The sequence below is a fragment of the Hipposideros armiger genome, unplaced genomic scaffold (assembly GCF_001890085.2).
Source record: "Hipposideros armiger isolate ML-2016 unplaced genomic scaffold, ASM189008v1 scaffold_146, whole genome shotgun sequence".
In the NCBI taxonomy this organism is placed as follows: Eukaryota; Metazoa; Chordata; class Mammalia; order Chiroptera; family Hipposideridae; genus Hipposideros; species Hipposideros armiger.
Window position 1 is genome coordinate 2,034,216 of NW_017731496.1, and position 23,797 is coordinate 2,058,012.

The window sequence follows — 23,797 nt, forward strand, 5'->3', positions numbered from 1 at the left end:
GCACTTTACAAATGAGAAAAAAGAGGTTTTGAGAAGTCACTCAAAGCCAGGAAGTAGTAACTCAGAATACAATATGTTAAGCCATAATAAAAAACTACTCAACACAATTTTAAATAGGTAACAATTTTAAGACAATGGTAGAGCTACATATAATTTAGCTGCAAATTAGATTGACAGGCAAGAATTGCCATTCAAATTCAAGAAAAGAAGGAGCATTTTAGACTGAGATAATTAGGATGGGCTTTAAAATAAGGGGTAGGATTTGACCCGGGTCTTGAATGTACATTCAATTTGGATAGGTTAAAAAGAAAAGAAGGGCATCTGAAATGAAAAAAATATTAATATGTATACTTATTATGTAAAATAAACTGTAGTGGTTAGGAGCACAGACTGTGAAGCCAAACTTCCTGGGTTGAGTCCTGGCTCCCTGCTTAATATCTTCCTGTTGACACTATATCTTCATTTATAAAATGGGGATGATGCTAATAGTGCCTACCTCACAGGCCTGTTATGAGGATGAAAAGAACTAACATATAGAGAGCTTTACAACAGTGTCAGGAATGCCAGACGCATAAAGATACCTGCTAACAGCAAATATGACTTACTATTTTACAAATAAAATAATACTTCCTTGTCAAAAAGAAAAATAAGACAGTAAGTAAGACATACTGAACAATTCCATTTGTTATCTTTACTACCTTATCCATGTATTTAGGCAAATAAATTGTACAATCATGAGATGGTCTTCTAATTCTTGAATTTATAACTAAGCATATTTCAAATCCATTAAGGAAGAAAAGAGTAAAAGGATAAAAGGGGGGAATTACCATGTACCAGCTGTCAAAACTTTTCATGACTATTTCTCATTATCCCTTAGATTAAGAACTAAAGATAGATCATAAGGAAACCATTCATAAACAGGATTTTTAAAAATAAGAGAAAAAAAAGCATGTACTACTAAATATAAGAATGTTATTTCAGATTAAGATAAATTCAAACTTACAGATTTATACCAAATTTATCAACAATTACTATTACTAAATATGTTTCAAAACATTTATTTTTATGCTTGGAATATTAGCAAAAAATAAGACTAAACTATATGTACACTTTTATTTCATTTATGTAAAATCATGAATATAAAACAAGCTTGACAGGAATACACAAAGACAATGTTTACTGTGTGCAAGTGGTGGAATCATGCATTAGTCCTCCCTTAATTTCCTAAACTTATCACGGTTATGCATTATTTTAATCATTAAGTGATTTTTGAGTCAAAGTATATAATTTTTAATGAACCCTGAAAGGCTATCTGATCTACTTAATAAGCAAAGGTTCACTGATGTCACCTTAAAAATCTTTTTACAGAGTATTCAGTTTCTTTAAAGTCACCGGAAAAAAAATCTGTTTTATGCAGACTTACCAATTTTATAGCTTCCACATTCTCTTTACGTAGAATTTTAATTTCCCAAATGACATTTGAGTGGTGTGGAAAAGCAGAACCCTTATCATTCCACGTCAGGTGTAGTGTGGACGTTGGGAAATCAGCAGATAAATTCAAGATCTCTGGAGTGTCTGGAATGAAGGCTGAAAAAAATGAAACCAAAGATAAAACTTAGTAAAATAAGGAATGATTTTTCATATTATAATTCAATTAGTCAACTCATTTTAAACTCTATTCCTTCCTGATCCAAAAATAGTCAAGAATTAAAAGCAAACTCTTTAATCTATTAATAAAAAGAGAGACCAAATCTATTTATTTGTATGAGCAGCTTCCAATGATTCATCAGCCAAATTTGAGAAAATTATTTATCAAGCTGGCTGTTTCAAATCCATAATATCTCTTCTAATAGAAATGGAAACCGGGTTTCCACTGCATTCTGGTGTCATCTGGTCTGGGACCTACAAGTAGGCAACATCAGAGAGAAGTGAGAAACGCCCTTTGTATGGCTGAAGGTCAGGCCTAAGGAAACGACAGAATATGGAAAGCTTGCTTTGGTAAAGCTTTCTAACTGCTTTCTCTGAGCCTTCCAACTCATCTCCCACTGTCAGAGCTGCGGGAAGTCCCCACATGAGGATGCTATGGGCTAGTCCTGGTTATAGGCATCCGAAAATAGCAGCAAGACCATTGTAATTAAAGACCAAGGCATTGGGGGAGGAAGCCAATGGGTTACTGTGCAGATCTGAAGTGCTTAGCAGGATCTAGAAGTCCTTTGGGAAGGCTATGTTTGCAGCGGTACACAGGGGACTGAGAAAGAGATAAGGCGATCCAGCAGGAGACCACTGGAGAAGCACTGGCTAGGATAATAAGGCTTGGATCACGTTACCATACATAGAAAAAAAAGGACAAAATCTGATGGGCATTTCAAAGAAATGACTAGATCAAAGAAATGAAGGGTTAGTATAATGAGAAAGGCAAACATTTAAGATTCCCTCAAGTTTCTAGCTCAGAAAGCAGCAAAAGAGGCAAAAGGAATCAGGGACGACTGTGAAGAGATGCAGGACACTTGCTGTGGTCGACTAAGTGTCAGGGGAAGAAGAGGTGATCGATGTAGGGGTCTGCAGAGAACTGAGTGAGAACCGTCTATACAAATTCAAGAGGAACTCACTGAGTGTAGCTGAAGAAATGAATGTGAATGCACAGACCTAAAACATCCAAAGCGTGTTTGTGGGCTATGGGTAGATACACCTTCAAGGAACCAGAGCAAGTATACTGAGAAGGCATGACATAGAAGCAGAAGGGCACACAGAAAACCCAGGATGACTGAGAACAAAAGAAATGGGGTGTCATGTAAACCAACTAAAACAGATTTCATAGAGGGAAACAGAAAAGACCACTGACACTGGTGAGGGGATGATCAATATTTGAGAAAGCAGCTTGGGAAGGCAGTGGGCTCTGACGCTGCATTACAAAAGGTAAAGAGAAAAACCCTGCTCAAGGGTATGGGCCTGTCACAGAGAGAAACTGGTAAACTAAAAAAAAGTAGCAGAAAAAAAGTAAGCCATTCTTCAAAATCTTCAAGTCTCCCTACCTAGAAGGGATAAGTTACTGAAACTTTTTGGATCACTGGAAAACACACAAGATATGAGCCTGTTCCCTTCTACAAAACGTAGGCTTTCTGGATGAAGGACAGAGAAACTTGGGGCTCTCTTTTGCATGTTCCCTCTTCAAATGACAGTAAGGTGAAGAAGATAAAAGAAATCTAGAGAGACACACTCTCATGGCTCATATCTATCTATCGAGTGCTTCTCCACAAAGCCCGAGGATCAATTAAGTAAAGTCCTGGCAAGCACACCCTGCAGAGGTTTACAGAAGTAGGGGCAGCTGACTGTGCTAAACAACAAAAATGGCAGAGTCGACCAATATAAATTAGTCTGGGAACTTAAAAGTAAGTACTTAATAAATTTCACTAAAATCTGCTGATCACAGGGCTCCACACTGGATTTATGTGACATGTTTAGGGCTATACAGGAAACAGTACATTTAAAGTCTAAACTACTCAGCAAAGTCAACAGTTACACGGCTACATAAGGACCGTAGAGGATGCTTCATAGACACATTAAGTGGGACGCTGCTTTTAAAGGAGCAAACAAGAAGAAAAGAAGAGGGAAAGTTCAAGGTGCCAGTGTGACTGCACCAAGCAGAGGCTTCCAAGAACGTGGTTCCCTCAAATGTTTCAAGATATCCAAGATACAGTAACTTAGAAATTATGAAACATGGGAGTATTTTACTAAGGCAACACTCGTCTATTAAAATGCTTTCCTCCCTGAAAAGACCATATAATTTACATTTTATCTAAATAGCTGCTCTTCAAAACACAAGTCATAACACAATATTTCACAACAAAACACAATATTTCAAGCTAAAGACAGTAATTACAAATGAAAGGAATAAACATGCACATTTGTTTTACAGTACTTCTTTCTTTATAGTAGTTCCATGGGAAGTTCTCCTAAGTTCCCATGAACTATCATCTGCATTTCTTTCCAGCTAAAATATAGACACTTGAGGACCATTTTAACTTGCCTTCTAGAAACTAGGAACTTTTCAGTTAGGAAAGAAATTTCTTGTTTATTTTTTAAAGCTAGTGCATCTTTACTCATCACCGCCCTGTTGTTTTTGCCTTAGAACATCAGAAGACGGGATATGTCCCAACTCTTTTATAGGATCCACAGGATTTATTCTGCCTCAGACAGATCCAAATTTTCAGGTTATTTTTAGAAACCTGGACATTAAAATTCTTAGAAAGACTTATTTTTGTGCCTGCCCTTGTCAACTGGAAACATATTACGTGTGTGTGTATATGTATTGTTTGTTTTATATGTACACTTTTGAAATCATCTTAAGACATGGAGAAACTTAAATTCTCATACTTTTATTTAGTAGCAAATTGCCAAAACCCCCGGATTCTCTAATGCACAGCTACCTATCATTTCATAGCTTCTCTTGCATAGTAGGTGCTCAAAGATTTGCTGATGCATCCACCTCTCTCTCTTATATTCATCTAATTTGCTTTTCAATTTTCTTATCAGTGTTATCTTAGTAGCAGTAGTAGTATCTTAGTATTGGGATATTATAAATCTAATATTCAAATTAAAATCAGGCCATTATTAAAAATGCTATCAACAAATTACATGATATGCAAAAACAATGAACTATTAATCAAATAGGTTATGTAGGGTCTGTCCTGATTTGCCTTTTGAATTCTTTCTAACACTGTCATCTTAAAGAAGCTTTCCACACAGAAACTTCTGAATACTTACTGAAAAATCAAACAAAACAAACAGGCTCTCTGACAGAGTCCTGGGAAATTTTTTAAAAAGCTGGTATAAAATTAAGTTAGATTCCTCATACCTTACTGCAAAATAATTCCATATGAATGAAAGATTTAAATCAACCATGAAAACAAAACCAAAAACTCATGAAGAAAAATAGCAAGAGATTCTATTTATGTAAAATGAAAATCTGTGGTGTGAAAAATACCACAAAGTTTAAATTTGGAAAAATACTTGTAGCAAATATGACAGAATTAATAACAATAATATAGAGAGAGCTCTTGTGAACTGATGAGGAAAAAGATAAATTTCAACATGAGAAAATTTACAAAGGGTACAAATAATTCAGAAAAGAATAAAAATGACTGACCATTTTTAAAAAAAAAGTAATAAAAGAAATGCAAAAACAGCAGTTTTATCATTTTGGGGCCATCAGACTGAAATGGCAAAACTGAAAATGACAATACCCAGTCCTGGCAAGGATGTGGAAGAACAGTCACTCTCTAATATGATGTTTGTGGAACATGCAAAGAGATTCAAAATTTTTGGAGAACAATTGGCAATGGATATCAAAAATCATAAAAAGAGGAAAATCTTTAATGTAGTATTCCCAGTTCTAGAAAGTTAGCCCAGGGAAAGTATCACACAAATTCAGAAACTTATATGTGCAAAAGATGTTCATTAAAGCATTGGTTATAATATTGAAAAACTGGAAATAAAAATCTCAATGTTAATACTCAATCACTTAAAGTCATTATAGTACCTCCATTCAGTGGAATACTATGCAGCTGGTAAAAATAGTAGATGTCTTTAGATAACAACTGGAAAATCTATGTCTTCTGTTAAGCAGGTTATAAAGTCATATGAGCCTTACCGCTTATATGTATGTGTATAGAAAATGCATGTAAGGGTGCACAGTATTCTCTGTTGGTATGGGGATCAATCTGGTCTGTATAAAACCATTGCACATGGATCTCACATACAACTATAGAAAGAAAACAACAAACACGCTCTTCTCGCTTCGTCTTGAAAGATGACCCTAAGTAGCATCATGCAGACAACACTTTAGCCAGAAAATGGGGCAGATTCTAAGTTTCTGGAGAGCACGTTTTGTTATTATTCCTTCAAAATCTGTGCTATCTCAGACACAGACCACTACAAACGAGCATCCTGCCCGTAAAATTGGACAGATCACCACGTTAATTACATTTTCCTTCCCTTGCTTCAAAGTAAGCCATCCTCATAAGACTTATTATAATATCATTATGATGCCATTACATAACAGTTGTCAGGAGCCAACCAACCTGCTTACCCCACCATTAAAAAAGTCTCACTGCAAAGCAAAATTCCCATCTGTCAGCCTGGGGTTATGTCGTGCTTCCACTCAGCTCGCAGCGTATGAACTAAGGCATTCAAGCAGCACATCTGTAAAAGATGCCTGCTGTGTGCAAGGCACCGGACAGGTGCTAGGTGTAGAATCAAAGTCCTGCCCTCACAGGACCTATTTTCTTTGGAAGGAGACACACAGTAAGCATCTAATGACATAATAAATTACTAATGGAACTGTGAGAAATATCACAAAGGAGAAGTACAGATTGCCTAAGGAGAAAGTGAAGACAGGAATGGGGTCTCCTCTGGGAGGGCTGGGTCAAAGACTATTTCCTAGAGCAAGGGGCGTCTGAGAAATTCTGAAAGGCATGCAGGAAACATCGAGCTTTGAGAAGGATCTTGAACTTTATGACGTCTACTTTGCCTGAAAGACAAGTGTACTTCCTTTATCATGGCTATGCTCTACAACTCACAGTATGGTTGCTGGGTAAATGAAAGTATTGGCATAACAAGTGAAGCTCAAAAGAATAGTCAGTTCCTGCCAATTATAAAACACAACACTAACGAAAGCACTGTTCTGAGTTATTTTCAAATACTTACAAACATTTTTTTCATTTAATATGAATTTACTTATAGAACTTCCAAAATCATGTATAGGGTTTATCGTTATTTCATGATCACCAGGTAAAAGTGTTGGGATTTTAGTATTTGTTTTCCCCAATCGATAACAAGAACGGGGCCTGCAATACAAGAAATCAAATTTTAATCAGCAGATAAAATTAACAGTACAATTTTCATTAAAACTTGATTAATACAAAATGCACTGGAAAATACTTTATGCTCTTTTGTATACAAAAACATGATAGGTTATACTGCATTTTAAAAATGAAAAAAAAAAGAGGTTCATGGTAAGTGCATCATTGTGGGTGTACGAAAAATAACGAGGCTGTACTGGAAAGTTGAGTAAGCTGCAAGTTGACTAGATGACTTTTTCGAGAAATTTAGGAACTTGGCATGCTCTTCAAACTCCCACCCCACTTCCCTTCGCAGTCCTACCTCCCCACCTCCCTAAACACCCGAAACTTCTAGGCCAGACGTACACTAAGATAGTGCTCAACAGATGCTGACCACAGAAAGGAAACTGGCTACTTGTCACACCCAAAAATCATGCTGTCAACTTGTCTGCTCTGTCTTGCTTGGCTCACGGTTCACTAAACAAAACTTTCTCGTCAGTTCTGCTTTCAAAATGCTTCCAGTTCCCCATCCATTATCTCACAGACAAAAGTGATTTTTTTCCTCTGTGGTTCCACAGCCCTTCGTATCTTTACAGAACACACTTACATTCCTTTTACTGTTCTTCATATACATTTCTAACTTCTCAAAAAATTTCGATTGAAGTGAAGGGATTTGGGGCGGCTCCCGCTACCTGCCCCGCCCCACCAGCAGTTAGCTCAGGCTGTTCACACAGAGGATGGAGGGCTTGGCAGTCCATTCATATAGCCAGGCTTCTTTTGGTGCCAGGCGCACACGCCACCTGAACTCTCTAAATTGAGCTATTTCATACGTTCATGCCATTGTACCCCAATGTTCTTTCAGCCAGGCGTGTCCTTCTGTCCTTCTTCTGCTGAGAAAACTGAGCATTTCTACTGCACAGCACACTTCCTCTGAGGCGCCTCTGGGTCGCCATACTCCTTAGCCAAAGCCCCCTGGCCCCACACATGCAGCTTCTGTCAGCACTTGACCCATGGCGTCCTCAGGATTAGTTCACTGTGCTCTCGTGGGGAGCCAGAACTATAACAACTTCCCCTTTGTGCAGCCTGTGGCTCCTCAGTGCTATTTACCAAAATTTTCAGGTCCTTCCCTTCTAGACTCACAGTAGGGTTGCACTTCCCTGCTCCTCTGAAGCAAAGCATGGTGATGTGACTTTATTCGCAGAGAAACTGGAGTGAAAGTCACACCAATCACTTCAGGAAGGAAGCTCTAAAAGCCAGCACAGGCTGTGCTCCCTCCTTCCCCAGCCTCACCACCTGAGCGCTGGAGGGTGGGGGCCCTTCGACCTGCGGCCCTGAGGAAGACACAGGGGCAGAGATGCCAGCTGACCCAGGACAAACGAAGCACAAGCAGGAAATAATCCTTTATTTTCACATCAGAAAATAAGATTTGAGAGTTGTTTCTGCAACACAGCTGAACTCATCCAGGCTGATAAATTACCCTAATGCTTAGAATAATGCTCAGTAAATGCACACTGAATGGAGAAAAATATCTGAGTGTGTTTAAATACACATTTATGTCAATTTACATTAGGACCACTCATCAGCAAACTGGGACGTGGAGCTGCTGTGCTTCGTGAAATAACCCAGTGCCCTGCTGGGACTCAGGGAAAGCAAGGGAATAATTCTGGCTTGCAGGCAGCCCAGAGGCCTCAGGTCCAGGCTCCAGAGCTTCTAGCCCACTCCAACATTACCTAGAGGGCCCAGTGGTGTGACAGAGCCCGCCACTTGCCTCCTAATGCCCACTTACCTCCTTTCCTTAATAGTATTAACCCACTGCTTACTCTCTGGGCACATTGCCATTCGGCTAGTAGGCATGGCCCAGCCTCTGTGCAACTAGGTTTAGCCACTTAAGTTCCGCCAGTGAGATGTAAATGGAGGTGTTGTGTGGGACTTCTTAGAAGTCTCCTTGAAGAAACATGCTAAAGATGGCAGAGGAGCATGATACAGAAAACCCTGGGTCTCTCCTGGCCATAAACAACTACATCAGCCTTGAACTGCCTACTCCAGGCCTTTTACGTGAGAGTAAATGCCTATCTGTTAAGCCACTATTACTGACATCTTCTGTTAGGCAGAGTTAAAACTTCAGCCTAACTGATATAGGTAGATGATGGTGAGCTTTCCCCTAGCAGGTCAGAACCCACAGGCACAGGAGAGGTGTGGTCCCTACTCGTAGAACAATCAAAGGTTTGGCCAGGAGAAAGTTTTGTTTACATCTTGATTAATGTAAGATTCACAATTTTTAGGAAATAGAGAGCTAAGATTTGCAATTCCATTTAAAAATTTATAGAACAAAACCTTAAAGCTCTAACATTTTGGGGTTGTAGCTGTAAAGTAATCAATGTGTTTCTATTACCTGTTTTCAATGCACACTTCATAAACAGAACCACGGCCCGCTCCGGAGGGTGCTTTCCAAGAACAGTCCCACGCTTGTAAGTTGTTAGTTACACACTTCAGGTCATGAGGAGCCCCTGAAGAAGGAGAAACCACACACACACACACACACACACACACACACACACGCACGCACGCACGCACGCACGCACGCACACACCATACTTAATAAATTAACTACACTGCAAAAATTCAATAAGTTAAACCGTTTTCCATCGTAAGCACAAGCATATGTGTCTGCAGAGGGCCCATGCTCTCTGAGCTGATCCTGCAGTCACAGGAGGTGACAGGTTTTGTATTTCTTTCTGTAGCTCTGGCTTAAAAAAACTCGACAGTAACCTGATGAAAGTGGGCCAACCATTGAACCACTTTGGGGTTAGGCTTTTAGCAAAAATTCCACTTCCAGGCAACACAGATAAATAGAGGGAGCGCCTATATAGATTCAGTAATGAGATCAAGAGAGGGCCTGGGATAATTTTAATCTCCACAGCCCAATGTGTCACCCCCGCACCCCCCAAAGAAGTTCTAGGTAAAAATTATGTCTTTCCCAATCCCACAAACATAGCTTCTAAACACTCCCAGGCACTGCCACTTTACTGCTTGCTACCAGAATGCCACCTACACAGAAATCCCATAAACAATCTTTAGATTTTTATGAAGCATATTAAATTTATACAGTAATGAACTCACACAAGACTGAAAAATATATATTTCATGTGGGCGTAAACAACTGAAAAGTAACAAATAATTCAGAAGAATTCAATCCTAATAGTATTTACTCAAATCTATAAAATAACATTACATCATGGAATGTGTAAGTACTATACAATGAAAAAAATGTCATTCTAAAAGAGAAATGAAAAGAAAGAAAAATGCAGGGTATGAGAAGGCGGGAAAGGAGGAGGACAAAAGGAGAAATGAAGGAAGAGAGAGGGAAGGAAGGAGGGAAGGGAAAAGGCCAATTATAGTGTAACAAGGGTATTCTATCTCAGACCCTCTATCTAAGCATCTACGAAAAAAGTTTTTTCTTTACTTTTTATGCATGGTTGACATGATAGTCACGATAGCAATAAATTATTATAAAGTTATTTATATAAGACAGAAAACAAAAACATTACAAGCGCTCACATTAGTAATCATCCGTAATCATAATAAAGTTATTCCATGCTGATCTTGAGGAAAAAGGATCTGTTTCATTATAGAAATAATACAACAACTGAACCCAGGGGCCAAAGGATGATAATGTTCTTTCTAGAAATAAGCTAGGTTAACATCTACACAAACATTCTTAAAATATTTAAATAAGATGAAAACAAATATTATTAAAGAAAGATATTTTATTTCATTTATATGACATTTTAAGGGCCTTTGTAAAAGAAATCAAAAGTACATAGAAAAAAAGAAGACAAAGAAATGGATTTTAACCACCAAAAACCTAAAGATTTCAATAAAGGCACAAGATCGCAATGCAATCAGTTCATTTTCTATGAGTTTGATGCACTTACCCTTTTTCTGGCTATTTACTTGATTCGTTAAATATAGAAGAATAAATGTTGATAAGAGCCACCGGAAATTGGAAGTCGCCCTCATTCTTGTACTGTCCACCATCCAGAATGGTTGCCTCAGGCATAAGGAAACATCCATCATCAGTGCAATGTCTTCAGTCCTAGAAGAGGAGACGTCTCGTTCAAATGGTGTTCAAACTGCTCCAAACATGCACCTTATGCTGTGCACACTAGCACTGAAAACAGATACTGACAGCTACTGAAACATACTATACATTAGCAACTTTGGAGATACTGGACTCAAGCTGACTTGGCTTTAGGAGACATTTAAAATCAGACACAGCTGTTGCTGCAGAGATCCATTTCAGGGTCAATTTTCAAGTGATACGATTCAAGTTCAAGATTACAACTGAATACATGTTTATCAACTCTGCACTCTAATGTTATGAAGGTAAAGAAAAGCAGTGCATAAAACTGAAGTTTTGACAATTTTAAGTGATGCATGGAATGACATTTTAAATTTTAATTAGTATATATTAACTTTTATAGTCACCTATTTGTGACAACATGTGTTTTCTTTTTTATTTATACTGTGACAAAATTTCTATTTCATATAAATTTAAATAGTTTAAACAGAGAAAAAACTGGGGTAAATCATAATACAGGGGCTTTGCAGATATGACAAAAGTATTGATAATGACACACAAATGACTGAAGTTTAAACTACAACACACGTAGTGGGAAAGGGACATCGGTAGATGAGATTGCAAGACGTTGCTGCTGAAAACGGAATTCTTGTAAAGGAGCAGTGCCTGGATCTGGGGGTGGCAGGGAGGAGCTCCCTGATACTTGCCAGCAAACGCTTAGACAGCCTCCCGAGTCAGGTCCTCATCCAGGCACTGCAGGCACAACGGGGAACTAGACAAAGTCCCTGCCCTCAAGGAGCTTAGGCTCTTATATAAACAAATAAGACACTACAGATCCTGGAATGCACTTGAAAAAAGTAGAGTATGTCAATGTGCGTGAGAGTGAGTGAAGCCTGCTCACTGTGCTGAGGTCTGACTGATGGGAAGGCCTGCATGATAAGGGCAGGGGAAAGAGGGGCAAGCACAAAGGCAAGGACAGGATTCCCAGGAAGAGAGGAGGGAGGCGAGTCAGAGACCTGGGCTGGTCAGGCGCAGAGGGCCTCATGGCCATCGGAAGGATATGGCGTTTATTGAGGTTGAGATGAGAAACCACCGCAGTGTTTTAATCAGGGAAGATCATGATCCCATTTGCACTTTAGGAAGATTTCTCTAGCTGCGACCTGGAGGACAGACTCTAGGGGAGGGAGCAGAGGCAAAAAACCATCGTCCTGATGAACACGTCAGTGGCAAGGACAAGGGTTCTGAGAGCAGAGATGGCAAAGGGTGGTCAGGTTCAGGCTCTGCCCCAGAGGTGGGGGTCTTACCAATGCATTACAGGCAGGACAGCATGGTGGTTAAAAGCACAGATGGGGTCTGAATCCCAGCTCTGCCACCTACTGGGCGATCGTCACCTCTCTGTGCCTCAGTTCCTTATTTGTAAAGTAGGGATGATAACTGTATTTTCCTCATAAGTTTGTGGTGAAAATTAAACAAGTAAATATATGTAAATTGGGATCGTGCCAAGCACATAGTAAGTGCTGTAAACATATTCTGTGCATTGTGAGAGGTATGGGGAGACCTCGTAAGAAGCAAGGATGGCTACTAGATTTGGTGGAAATACTATGGTGGATGGAAGGTGGTGCCATTTACATTCTCTCGGGGTACATGAAGGAGAAGGCAGTGACTTATTGGGGCTGAAGCTAAAGGATTCCAAGGTTTGTTTACAGAAATCAACACTGATATGCTCCTACTCCCCACTCCACACAGAGGCATTCTCCCTACAGGGCGTAAAAGAACAGGTGAGGAAACCAAAGCAGCTAACAAAGACAGAGGTGCCCAACACAGGAAAGCTTTCCACGTCCGACACTGAGGGCGTCCTCAGAGCAAAGATGGCCCCGTCCACTGGTGCTGAATGAAGGCTGCCAGTCAACAAGTCCTTCCAATGCACTGAGAACACCTTGTCAGGCCTAATATTGTCTCATTTTTATATTGGAACGAACAACCAAGGATCTCAAAGCCTACAACATTAGAGAGAAATTCAGAATAAATTAGATAACCAAAAGGAAAATAAAAATTACTCCCAGAGGAAATAGGAATAATGTGGAAAACAGGAAAACTAAAAGAAAAAAACAACAGACAACCACCTCTAAATAGTATTCTCAGAGCAAACATGGCACAGCCATAGAAACAAGAAGAGGATGCAATGAAAAAGGAATAATCAGAAATAAAAATAGCTCTGATAAGTTAAATACACTGCCTGATATTAAAATTTGCAAAAAGACAGATAAAAGCATTGAGCAATCTCAGAAAAAAGACAAAAATAGAAAATGTGAGAAAGGAAATATGAGAAACAGACTTGATAAAGGAAAGGAAATCCACCATCTAAATAGCAAGCCTAATAAGAGAATTAAAAAAACATTCTCCTTCGAGAAAGGAAATGGCAAAATCTCTTCTTGATTATTGCTGAGTACTGTCAGAAATCGAGGAAATGAATCCCAAATAGCTCAAATAAATATAACCAAAACATGCACGAAGCATGAGCACATCTTAAGTGTTCAATTATTTTCTTGATGAACAACTTCCTAGTCAATTCCAGTATCACTGAGCTTACTCATTAGAATGAAAATGTATTCATGGAATGTCTGAAATGCCAGTTGCTAATGTGATATAGAATTACGCAGCGTGTACAGGAATAACTTAATCAAGGAGACCAAAATGATCACAAACCATATTCGCTGACTGGCTCAACGTTATCTTGAAATGAGACAGTCCCTCACTACAAGGTCACAGTTATTCCAGAAAAGAGAAGTGTGTCCACTAAGTGGCAAGAGGGGGATGGCGGGTGAGCTCTGGGCCAGGTGCTGCGGACTCTGGCTCATCCTGGCTCCATTTACTCAGCGGTACGACTGAAGGCAAATCACTTAATCCCTCCCTGCTTTAGCCTCAAGCACTGTAGCACAGAGGCCAGCCCTTCTCAGGGTCCATAGGAGAAACCTCCCAAAGTTAAGCTGCAATACTCCATTCCTGTAGGCAGGCCACAAGCACGCAGATGCAGGCCTGCTTAACCGAAAACAGGCAGGATGATCAGGAAGACTTTCTTTTATCGTAACATTTACATAGAAAATTGTGGGGAAGTCATTTAGGCAATATAAAATTATGCTTGTAATAGATCTGGGTTCTGTATCAAGCAAAACTTTCAAAACAAACTTTACTGAGGCCCGCACATGAGCAAAGCCTTCCAACGTAAGCATGCTTCCAGGGAAAAAAGGGACACATGGACCTTGTCTCTGCTCCCTTCTGATAGCAACATTGTCAGAACTTGCTTTTCCCTCACCAAGGCTTTACTCTTAGAGGAGAACACAATTTTATAGAATTTCAGGAGCTAATTTTCAAAACGAGGAGAGCTGTCTCTTGATGCAGCAGCAGCGTGCTAATACGGATGCCTGCAGGGGTCGAACAGGTAAACTGCCCAGGCAGGTGCAAAACACAGCCCGCCATGCACCCATTCTCTAGTCTAGGGGCTACTACTAGAGGATGTAATTCACCCCCTAAAAGACGAGTAAAATGATCCATGAAATGAGTTTGAATGCAGGAAAGAAGCCCTGTGCGCCACCCCCTACCCACCTGCCCCAATCTCATTCCAGCTCCCATTAAAATTGACTCTGTTCTCCAAGCTGTTGGGTCCCTTCATGAATTCATTTGCACATGTTTTTCCTTGTGCCTGAAAGTTCCTCTGTCCTCCTTTCTGCCGCCGCCTTTGGTTCACCTGGGAAGCTCTGGTAGGCGGTGAGAGAGCTCAGCACCAGCTTTGCAGTACCTTCCGCAATTCCCCCAAAGCTTAGCTGCTCCTTCGGCTTCCAGGACACTTTAACTGCATCCCCGTTACAGGGTTGCACAAACTATGACCCATGAGCCACATTTGATCCACCTCTGCTTTTGTAAATAGTTTTACTAGAATACAGCCATGCCCACAGTTTATGTATTGCCCATGGATGCTTTCACAGAGCAGGGCTAACCACTTGCAGCTCAGCCAGTGCCCCACACTCCCACTGGTTTCGGGGCTTCCCCTCGAACCACTGCGTCTGTGGAATGCCTGTGGGCAGTGTTCACACTCCAGTCCTTCTCATCCTTCCGGGTCCTCAGGAAGCTCTACCACACTGAACAGTGACATACACACTCATCCCGCACCCCAGCTAGGCTGTAAGAGTGACTGACATGCAACAGCCTCCAATAAAGGTTAACAAATGGCTATGAAACAAATACACTAGTTTCTTCCCTCTATCACAAGGGTGAAACCCTCTATTATTACAGAAACAACCTGAAGAACATCGCCTCCTGTTCAAAAATATCCAAGAGACCTTTTTTAAGGGCAGTTAGCTCAGCTCCAAGTCCAGGCTGGCAGCTTGCAGCCGCTCAGCTCAAGATGCCCTGTTCAATCTTAGTTGCGGGTGGGCACAGTCCACCATCCCATGCGGGAGTTGAACCGGAAACCTTGTTGTTAGGAGCACGTGCTCTCACCAGCTGAGCCATCCTGCTACCTGCTGGCAGCTCAGCAGCAGCTCAGCTCGGGCACAGCTCACTGGCCCATGTGGGACTCGAACCAGCCACCCTGTTGTTCAGAGTTTGTGCTCTTAACAAACTGAGCCACTCGGCTGGCCCCCCAAGAGACCTTTCACATGCAATAAAGCATGACAGGGCCGGCCGAGTGGCTCAGTTGGTTAAGAGTTGGCTTAAGAGCGTGAGCTCTGAGCAACAGGGCCGCTGGTTCAATTCCCACATGAGCCAGTGATGCTGTGTCCAAGCTGAGCTGTTGCTGAGCTGCCAACAGGTGGCAGGATGGCTCAGCTGGTGTAACAAGATTGCCTGTTCGATGGTGGGCTATGCCCATCCGCAACTAAAGAGTGAACTCGGCACCTTGAGCTGAGCTGCAGCCCAGATGGCTCAGTGGATAGAGCGTGCGCGCTTAACAACAAGGCTGCTGGTTCAACTCCCGTATGGGATGATGGCTACGCCCACATGCAACTAAGATTGAACACAGAACCTTCAGCTCAGAGGCCACAAGCTGCTGACAGGAAGCCAGATGGTGACTGGCGCCCTCCATAACAAAGATTGAAGAATAACAACTTGGCTGGTCCCCTTCCCCAATTCCCCAGTAAAATAAAATAAAATAAAATAAAATAAAAAAATAAAATAAGCATGATAAAAGCTTTCCTTCAAGAAGAATCAGGAACAGCTCATTTCCCAGTATCCGTGTCCCCACACTGACCAAGATCAAGGGTCATCTCTCTTTTTTTTAAAATCTCTTTCAACTGTTCGGCCATAAATGGCATTTCCTTGATTGTGTACTCAAAATAGCTTCTCATGTTTACTGATAATTTGCAATGCTTTATTTATAAACTGCTTATTCTTTCTTTATCCCACTTTTCTAATTAGGCATTAATCCTTTCCTCACTACTTGACAAGAAAGAAATATCTTAAGATGCATATTAACGCTGTTATATACATTGCAAGTGTATTTCCTAGTTTGCTTTCTTACTTTCCAATGAGGTTTTTGTTTCACTCTTCATTAAGTCAGATTTCTCAATTTTGTCCTTCATGGTTTCTGATCAAAACTTCTTTTTCATACCAAGACTATTTAAAGTGTCATCTATATAGTCTTCAAGTACATTTAAGGCTCTTAACATTTTAAGCTTTAATCCATGTGAAATTAATTTTGGTGAACAGTGTAAGACCAGCCCTCCTCTTCCCCCAAAAAAATGGTTACCACTTATCCCAACACTATTAATTAAATAATCCATTCCTTCCCGCACTGACTTGAGATGCCGTTCGGATAACTCCTTCTCAACGTCCTTGGTGGGAATCCTTTAAGAGCCCAATGCTTCTCCCCTCCACATTCCCTCACGGAACAGCATCATCTGTTCTGGTGGCTTTAACCACCACTCATAACTAATGACTTCCAAGTCTGTATTTCCAGTACTGGCCCCTTCCCTGTTACAGATTAACCATCTACTGGACAATGTCTTGCTTATCTACACAAATCCACTCAAATGAGGTCCTTCAGGAATGACAAAATATCTAGATGCTACACATCCACTGAGCTTCATCGATTCCTTGAAAGCTCCACATGTACACAACTGAACGCGCCTTCCCTTCCAGACAGGCTCTCACGCTCCCGGCCCCCTTCATGAACTCGTCTCCCCTAAGCCACCCAAGCAGGAGTCATCTTGACTCCTTTTTCCTTCCTCATCCCTTCCACCTACTTACCAGTTTTACCTCCAAAACATGTCTTGATTCTTTCCACTCACCTTTACCTCTATTTTTCATTTCCACTGCTCTGGCTCAGGCCCTCAGGTAATTTAAATCACTACTTATTGGGTTGTCGGAAAAGTCATTACACATTTTTGCAATGAAAAACATAGAAAAAGACGTCATGACTTTTCCGACAACCCAATAATTCATTTCATGTCATGGCCTCCAGCAAGGGCCTCCCACAATCCATCTTCCACCAGGACTCTCCTGGCTTTAGATCGCATCTCTATCTCTAACCCTCATCACTTGTTCAAGCTCTAGGCCAACTGTCAGGAGACTGTCCCACTAAGTGCTCAGCCTGCAGATGGGACACACTCAAAGGCAAACTTGCACTCCACACTCTGCCGTCCTCCTCCACTCCCCATCCTTGGGTCGTGTCCACATCCCGGTTCTCTTGCAGACCATCACCTCCTGGTACTGGCGCTCTCTTATTGTTCCCACTGCACTCTGTTTAACTGGAGCTTTGGGCAGGTATCATATCATACCAGATGTCACAGCGATTTGTCTTTCCCTGCCACTACCATCTTTTCCCATTAATTACGATCTCCCTAAGAGCAGCAATTGATCTTGCATGTAAGAAGGTTTTACGTGTGCTAAATACTCAGGAGTTATTGAGTGAACGGAACAAATCCACCCCAATGGGGTCTTTGGTGAGGACTTAAAACACTTTGATGGCACCCCACTGTTTCTTTACATTCTGAAGAGAAAGTTGAACAGTATGCTTTTGAATGCACTGGTTTACTATAGAAAACCTTATGAATAAAAAGGCAACATCAGCTTGAATTGCTGGAGGTTTTTTTATTTGCTACATAGGATAAAACTACCCTTAAGCTTTTTTAAATTCTAAGGAAAAAAATATTAATATGTAATAGTTTTGTGTAGTTGAAATGCTGGTTTTAGCTAAGTCAGCCATGATAATATAAAATAGAATTCATAGATATTATTTTTCAGATATCATGCATTGTTTATGTATTGTTTTATTATAAGCAGGCACTGTGTTAACTTCTTTAAATGCAATATCAAATGTAATCCCCGTGACAACCCTATGAAGTCAGTATTATTATTCTCCACCTTTTTATAACGAGGAAAATGAGGCACAGAGAAGTTTTTGACACTTGAAGTCACACAGCTAGTCGGGGGCAGAACCTGGATTTGAATCCAGGTCTGACTACAAATTTCACCTCTAGACCATTACATTGAACTGAAGAATGTGGGGCGAAAGCTCACTGAACCAGAGTCCTGGGCTGCAGTCTCTGTTTCACCAGTGACTAGGGGGCAGAAACATCAGACAAACCCCCTATTATTTCTAAAATTACACAACTGTGACCCAGGACCTAATTTCCATACTTTAAATGTCATTAAAAATTTATAGTTGTATTATCCTTAGATATGACACCTTGTTTGTCACCTCTATCAACTCGGAAATGAAGAATGTTATCAGAAATGCTGATCACACCCACCTCCTGCCCAAATGAATGCTGTTCTGGGGGGAAATACCACCTGCTTTACCATGCACTTCCACTTATCACATCGTGACAAAGGTCAGGCGGTGTATGTTCAGGAAACAAAACAACAACCAGACACCACCTTGGTCTGAACAAGCTCTTATCTGATGGTTGGAGATATTTATGAGCAAGATGAAGAAATACAGGCTGTAAAAAACAAAAAGCTATGTGATCAACCTGACTCAAGAGATGCTAATGAATAGATGCAGTAAACCTGGACCAAGATTATGCACATATGGGACGGGTTCTGGTTTTTTTGACATTTTCATTAATGAACTGGGTAAAGATACAAAAATCACATTCATCAAATCTGTGGATGAAAAAAATGGGCAAAATAGCAAATACTGGATGTAATAATGAAGATTCTCATAAATTAATCCAACAACCTAATCTAATAAGATCAATTTAGCATTAATTTTAGGGTCCAAAATCAAATGATGATGATATTAACAATAACATGCATAGAATGAATAAATACAGGTTGGACGAAATATGATTGAGCAGCAACTTGTGGGATAAACAGCAAAGACTGCTTCATGAAATGGGCCAAGAATGTAATATAACTGCCAAAATAATGAGAAGAGGGGTAAGTGTTTTGTCTCTTCATTTTATCACGAAACATGTCTAAGATCTGTCCTCCAGTGGTATTAAAATGGGAGGATGCATTTTTAGTATGAAAAATTCGTAAGTAGATAACCCAACATGAAGGTATTATTAATAGGAAACATAAGCTATTATTGTCTGTCTTACTGCCCAAATTGTGATTAACTCTCACTCCTATATAAATCTTACCCTAAGTATTCTTATCCCATCTCTCCATAAGTGCAATCTACTTCCTATTTTTTTCTCCCAGCTTTAGGGAGGTATAATTGACAAATAAAATTGTATATATTTAAAATGTGCAATGTGATGATTTGATATACATATACATTGGGAAATGATTACCACAATCAAACTTATTACCACATCCATCAGCTCAAACTTACCTTCCTCTGTGTGCGTGTGGTGAAAATGCTTATGATCTCCTCTCCTAGCAAATCTCACGTATATAAGACAGTATCATTAACTATGGCCACCATGCTATGTCAGATCCCCAGAACTTCTTCATCTTATAACTGAAACTTTGTACCCTCTGGTCAACAGTTTGAGCTCAAGCAGCTACTTTGTCCCTCTGGACTCCACCTGCTCCCTATTTTATAATAACCACCCACACTGAGGGACCCCTTGACCATTTAGCAACTTAAAGATAAGGCATCAACATATTGGAGAGCTTTAAACACACTAATGCTTTTCCACTAAATTTAATCAGAAGCTTTAAAAGGGGACATCGTGGATTGAGCATGAGAGGAGCTTGTGGTCATTAGTACTGCATGTGTGACTGCCTCAACATTACTAAGAAAATAAAGACAAGCTTCTAGGGCCAGGCCTGCTTGGAGCCTGGCTGGGGGCTCCTCCCCAGGGCCTGCACTGCTGCAGCGCTCCTCGTGGGCTCTGGATTCCCAGGCCCTCCACAGCACAACCTAGAGTCACCCTTCTGAAACGTCAGTCTCGCATGCCTGAAATTTTCAATGGCTCCCCTGGCTGACCAGAAAAGGTGCCAACTTTAGCATGGCGTGAGGCTCTGTTTCATGCCACCTAACTTTCCAATCCCATCTCTGCCCACTGCCCCTGTGCTGGAGTCCCGCCCAACGTGCCAGGCTGACGTCCTCTGTGTCACTGCACACACTGTACCCTCTACCTGGAATGTCCTGCTCACTCCACTCTTCCTTGTCTATTTAACAAACACCAACTCGTCCTTCAAAACTCAGCGCAAACACATTGCTCCAGGTGCAACCTTCCCAGTCTTTCCATATCAATCCCCAACACTGAGGCAAACATCAGTGGCCATTCACCATCCAGAGCACCACTGTTGTCTATCTTGTAGAATTAAGAAGAAAGTGAAACAGTTCCTACTGTCTCTATCAAAAGCAGATCAGACCCACTCAGCAATGTAGGAGGCCTCCACTGTCCCCATGAGCATCTGAGTTTTTGATCCCAGCGATACAGCCCACGAAATGCATGAGTACAGCAACCACAGCTTTGACGAGTTGTAAGTGAGCTGAAAGTTCCAAAACAGAGCCATCTGTCATTTTATTGAAGCTGGCATCTGAGAAAGGGCAAGTTGGCTAAATTCTGTCTAGCCAACAGTCTAATGTCTGCATGTCAACACAGCTTGGTTGCTTTCTATTTGCCATTACATACTCAGTACATCTCATTAAGATGGACAAAGAGTGTTTCTTCGTAAAAACTGCAGCTCCCCCCCCCGCCCCCACCAAAAAAAGAAAAACTGCTGGTTCCAGTGGGGGCAGGGGGAGTAAGGTGGATTATGGAGAGCAAAGGGGTAGACAGAAAAAATGTGTGATAAATAAGGAATAAAATATTGAATTTGCTGGTAGCTCCAACCAGTGACATGACTTAACCTATCATGCGTTTAACACAAGAAGAAAAAGTGATTTGTGAAACCATCCTCTTATTAGGCTGAATGAAGGAAATAAAATGCAAGGTCAGTATTTCTCATGAAAGTTGCAAGACATTTTTCATGACTTCTGAGGGTCTATGTTATTATCAAAACATTTACAACTGTTGCCAACTCAAAAAAAATTGTCCCTACATAAGAAACAAATTACAATATTAATGTAGTTCTGTAGACTGTCAGATGGAAACATTATTTTACATTGAATGCTTTACGCCCTCATCCTCAGTAAGATTATGTGCTGGAATTTCTCAAATAGAATATCCATGAATTCCATTCATCCTAAACTTATTAGTAGGAACCCATCTCAGTAATTTTATAAAAGATAAACTCAAAAAGGCAAGTCCTTCACAGAAGATATACAGTAGCAATTCTAAGACTATTAGCCTAGAATACTCTCACACATGTATAATCTAAGCCACTGCTAAATTACTGGTGAATGTCAAGGAGAAATACCTAGTCTGCTCCTCATGTATCAATAGTTTGTGGAATAAGCAAGAGGCATGTTTGTGTTCACTGAAAAGTAACACGACAAAGTTTCTTTTAAAATTGAAGGAGAGAAAATGAGGCCAAATTGATTGTCAACTGTAACAACCCATTTATTGAGTGTGTGCGCCTGCTGGCCCTGGCCATGTCATGTCCTATGTCATTCACGTGGCGAGGCATGTCTGTCCTGAGCAGTGCTGCATATCTGATGCCTACCGATTGCCTGGCAGGGGGGAAAAAAGGCCCTTAATAGTTATTGAGAGAATGAATCACATTGCACTCTAACAACTCTAAAAGATCAGACGCTGACCTCCAAGAACTTATATAGGATTACTGAAGACAACAATAAAAGAAAAAAAATGCCTCGATTCAAAATATAATTTCTTGTCAATGGGATTTCAGTTTTAAAGTATGTACAAACTCAACAAAATATTTCCCAGTATGCAGAAGCAATGACATATTGTTAGAATGTCCTCAAGTGTTTTTCACAACAGTTTGATGTAAGTTATAAAAGAAAATTATTCTGCTTCAAAATCCTGTATTAATAGGAATATAATATTGGCCTCAATCATCATATCAGATTGGGGAGGTGGAGGGGACAATTATCCAACTCTACATGCAGGCACTGTGAGCCTGATGTTACTATTCCCATTTTTAAAGATAAGGAAACAGACGCAGAACTTGCCCAAAGTCACAAAACCAGTAAATGGGAAACGGAACCCGAGTTCATTCTTTTTACCATGTAATATGCTTTACATGTTGGAAATCAGGAAACAAAAAGAATAGTCACCTGTAATTTCAACAAAGATAATCTCACCTAAAATTTGGTATTTTATTTTCCTGGCATTTTCCTACATAATTAGGAAACTACACACACACACACACGCACGCACACACACACACACACACACACACACACACACATTCACCCTCCAAAAACAAACAAACAAAAACTTAGATCAACTTATACACACTGTTTTTGCAATCTGCTTTTTCAGTTTACAAATTTTGAGTCTCTTTCCACATCAAAAAATACGCCCCCACCTCACTGTTACTGAACAAAGGGCTTTGCATCCCATGTATACACAATAGGTGTCGTCAATCTTCCTATCATTGAGCATTTAAGTTGTTTCTCATTTATAAACACTGTCAAACAAAACCACAAAAATCATCTTTGAAAATCAGAGGGTGTTTTGCATCTACTTTTTGTGGAGGTCGGCAGGGCCTGGAGACGAGTTTTTCCCAAACTCTCCGAGTGCACCTCCCTCCTGATTTTGTGACACCCCACTAAACACACTTCCTACCAAGGTAAGGCTCCCTGTGGGGGCAGTAAGCTCCTGACAGGAATAGGAGGCCCACATGCACAGCGTAGGCAAGAAGCCTGCCATAGACGGGTCTCTGTACACATGCTTTATTTTTTTCCCCTTAAATTCCTCGTGGTGGAAATGCCTGACTAAGGGACATGGCACATTTTTGAGGCTTTCGATGAGTAATACAAAATTGGCCTCCTGGAAAGTTGTAACAATCGAAACACCCACCAGCAGCATTTGAAAGTGACAATTTCCAAAACCCTCCAGTTGGCTAGATTTGTTTTTAAACAATCAAACTCCTACATGGCCGTAAGTTCCAAAAACAATGAAACTACTAATAAAACATATCTAGAAAAACAGCAAACAATTCAGAAAACACTCGATTTTAAAGCACATATTTTCAAATACAAAATATAAAAGTTTAATGACACCAGATCCCACCAGACTGAACTTAAAAGAATGACTCTTAGAAAACCTAGTGACACAGGGCTCAGGATGCCACGGTAAGTAAGTAAAAGACCGTACCTTCGGTTGTCTGTCTGGCTAATATTAGGCTTACTACTTTGGGCTTTAATAGCAACACTTCTATTTTTTAATGAAAAACTCAAGAAGTTGTACATTCTTTGAAATTTTGTAAATACTATCTTATAGCTCATGTGCAGTCTGAAGCTCTCAAACTCCTTCCAGGTGCTCCTTTATTGCACCATGTCTGCATGCCTGCTAAGGGTGGCACTATTCCAAGGACACGGTGGTGAGCCCAAGGCTTCTGGCCTTGG

The 23,797-nt window shown here is 40.5% G+C and overlaps 1 protein-coding gene across 1 annotated transcript in view; it reads right to left on the reverse strand.

Annotated features, from left to right (window-relative positions):
• Positions 1-23,797, reverse strand: part of LIFR (LIF receptor subunit alpha) — a 68,523-nt gene that overhangs the window by 38,750 nt on the left and 5,976 nt on the right. Inside the window, exons 2-5 of the mRNA XM_019650738.1 lie at positions 10,775-10,935; positions 9,232-9,346; positions 6,706-6,845; positions 1,424-1,587 (exon numbers count right to left, since the gene is read on the reverse strand). Of these exons, the coding sequence (XP_019506283.1) occupies positions 1,424-1,587; positions 6,706-6,845; positions 9,232-9,346; positions 10,775-10,916 (561 nt within the window). The 5' untranslated portion in view covers positions 10,917-10,935. The remainder of the gene's footprint in view (positions 1-1,423; positions 1,588-6,705; positions 6,846-9,231; positions 9,347-10,774; positions 10,936-23,797) is intronic.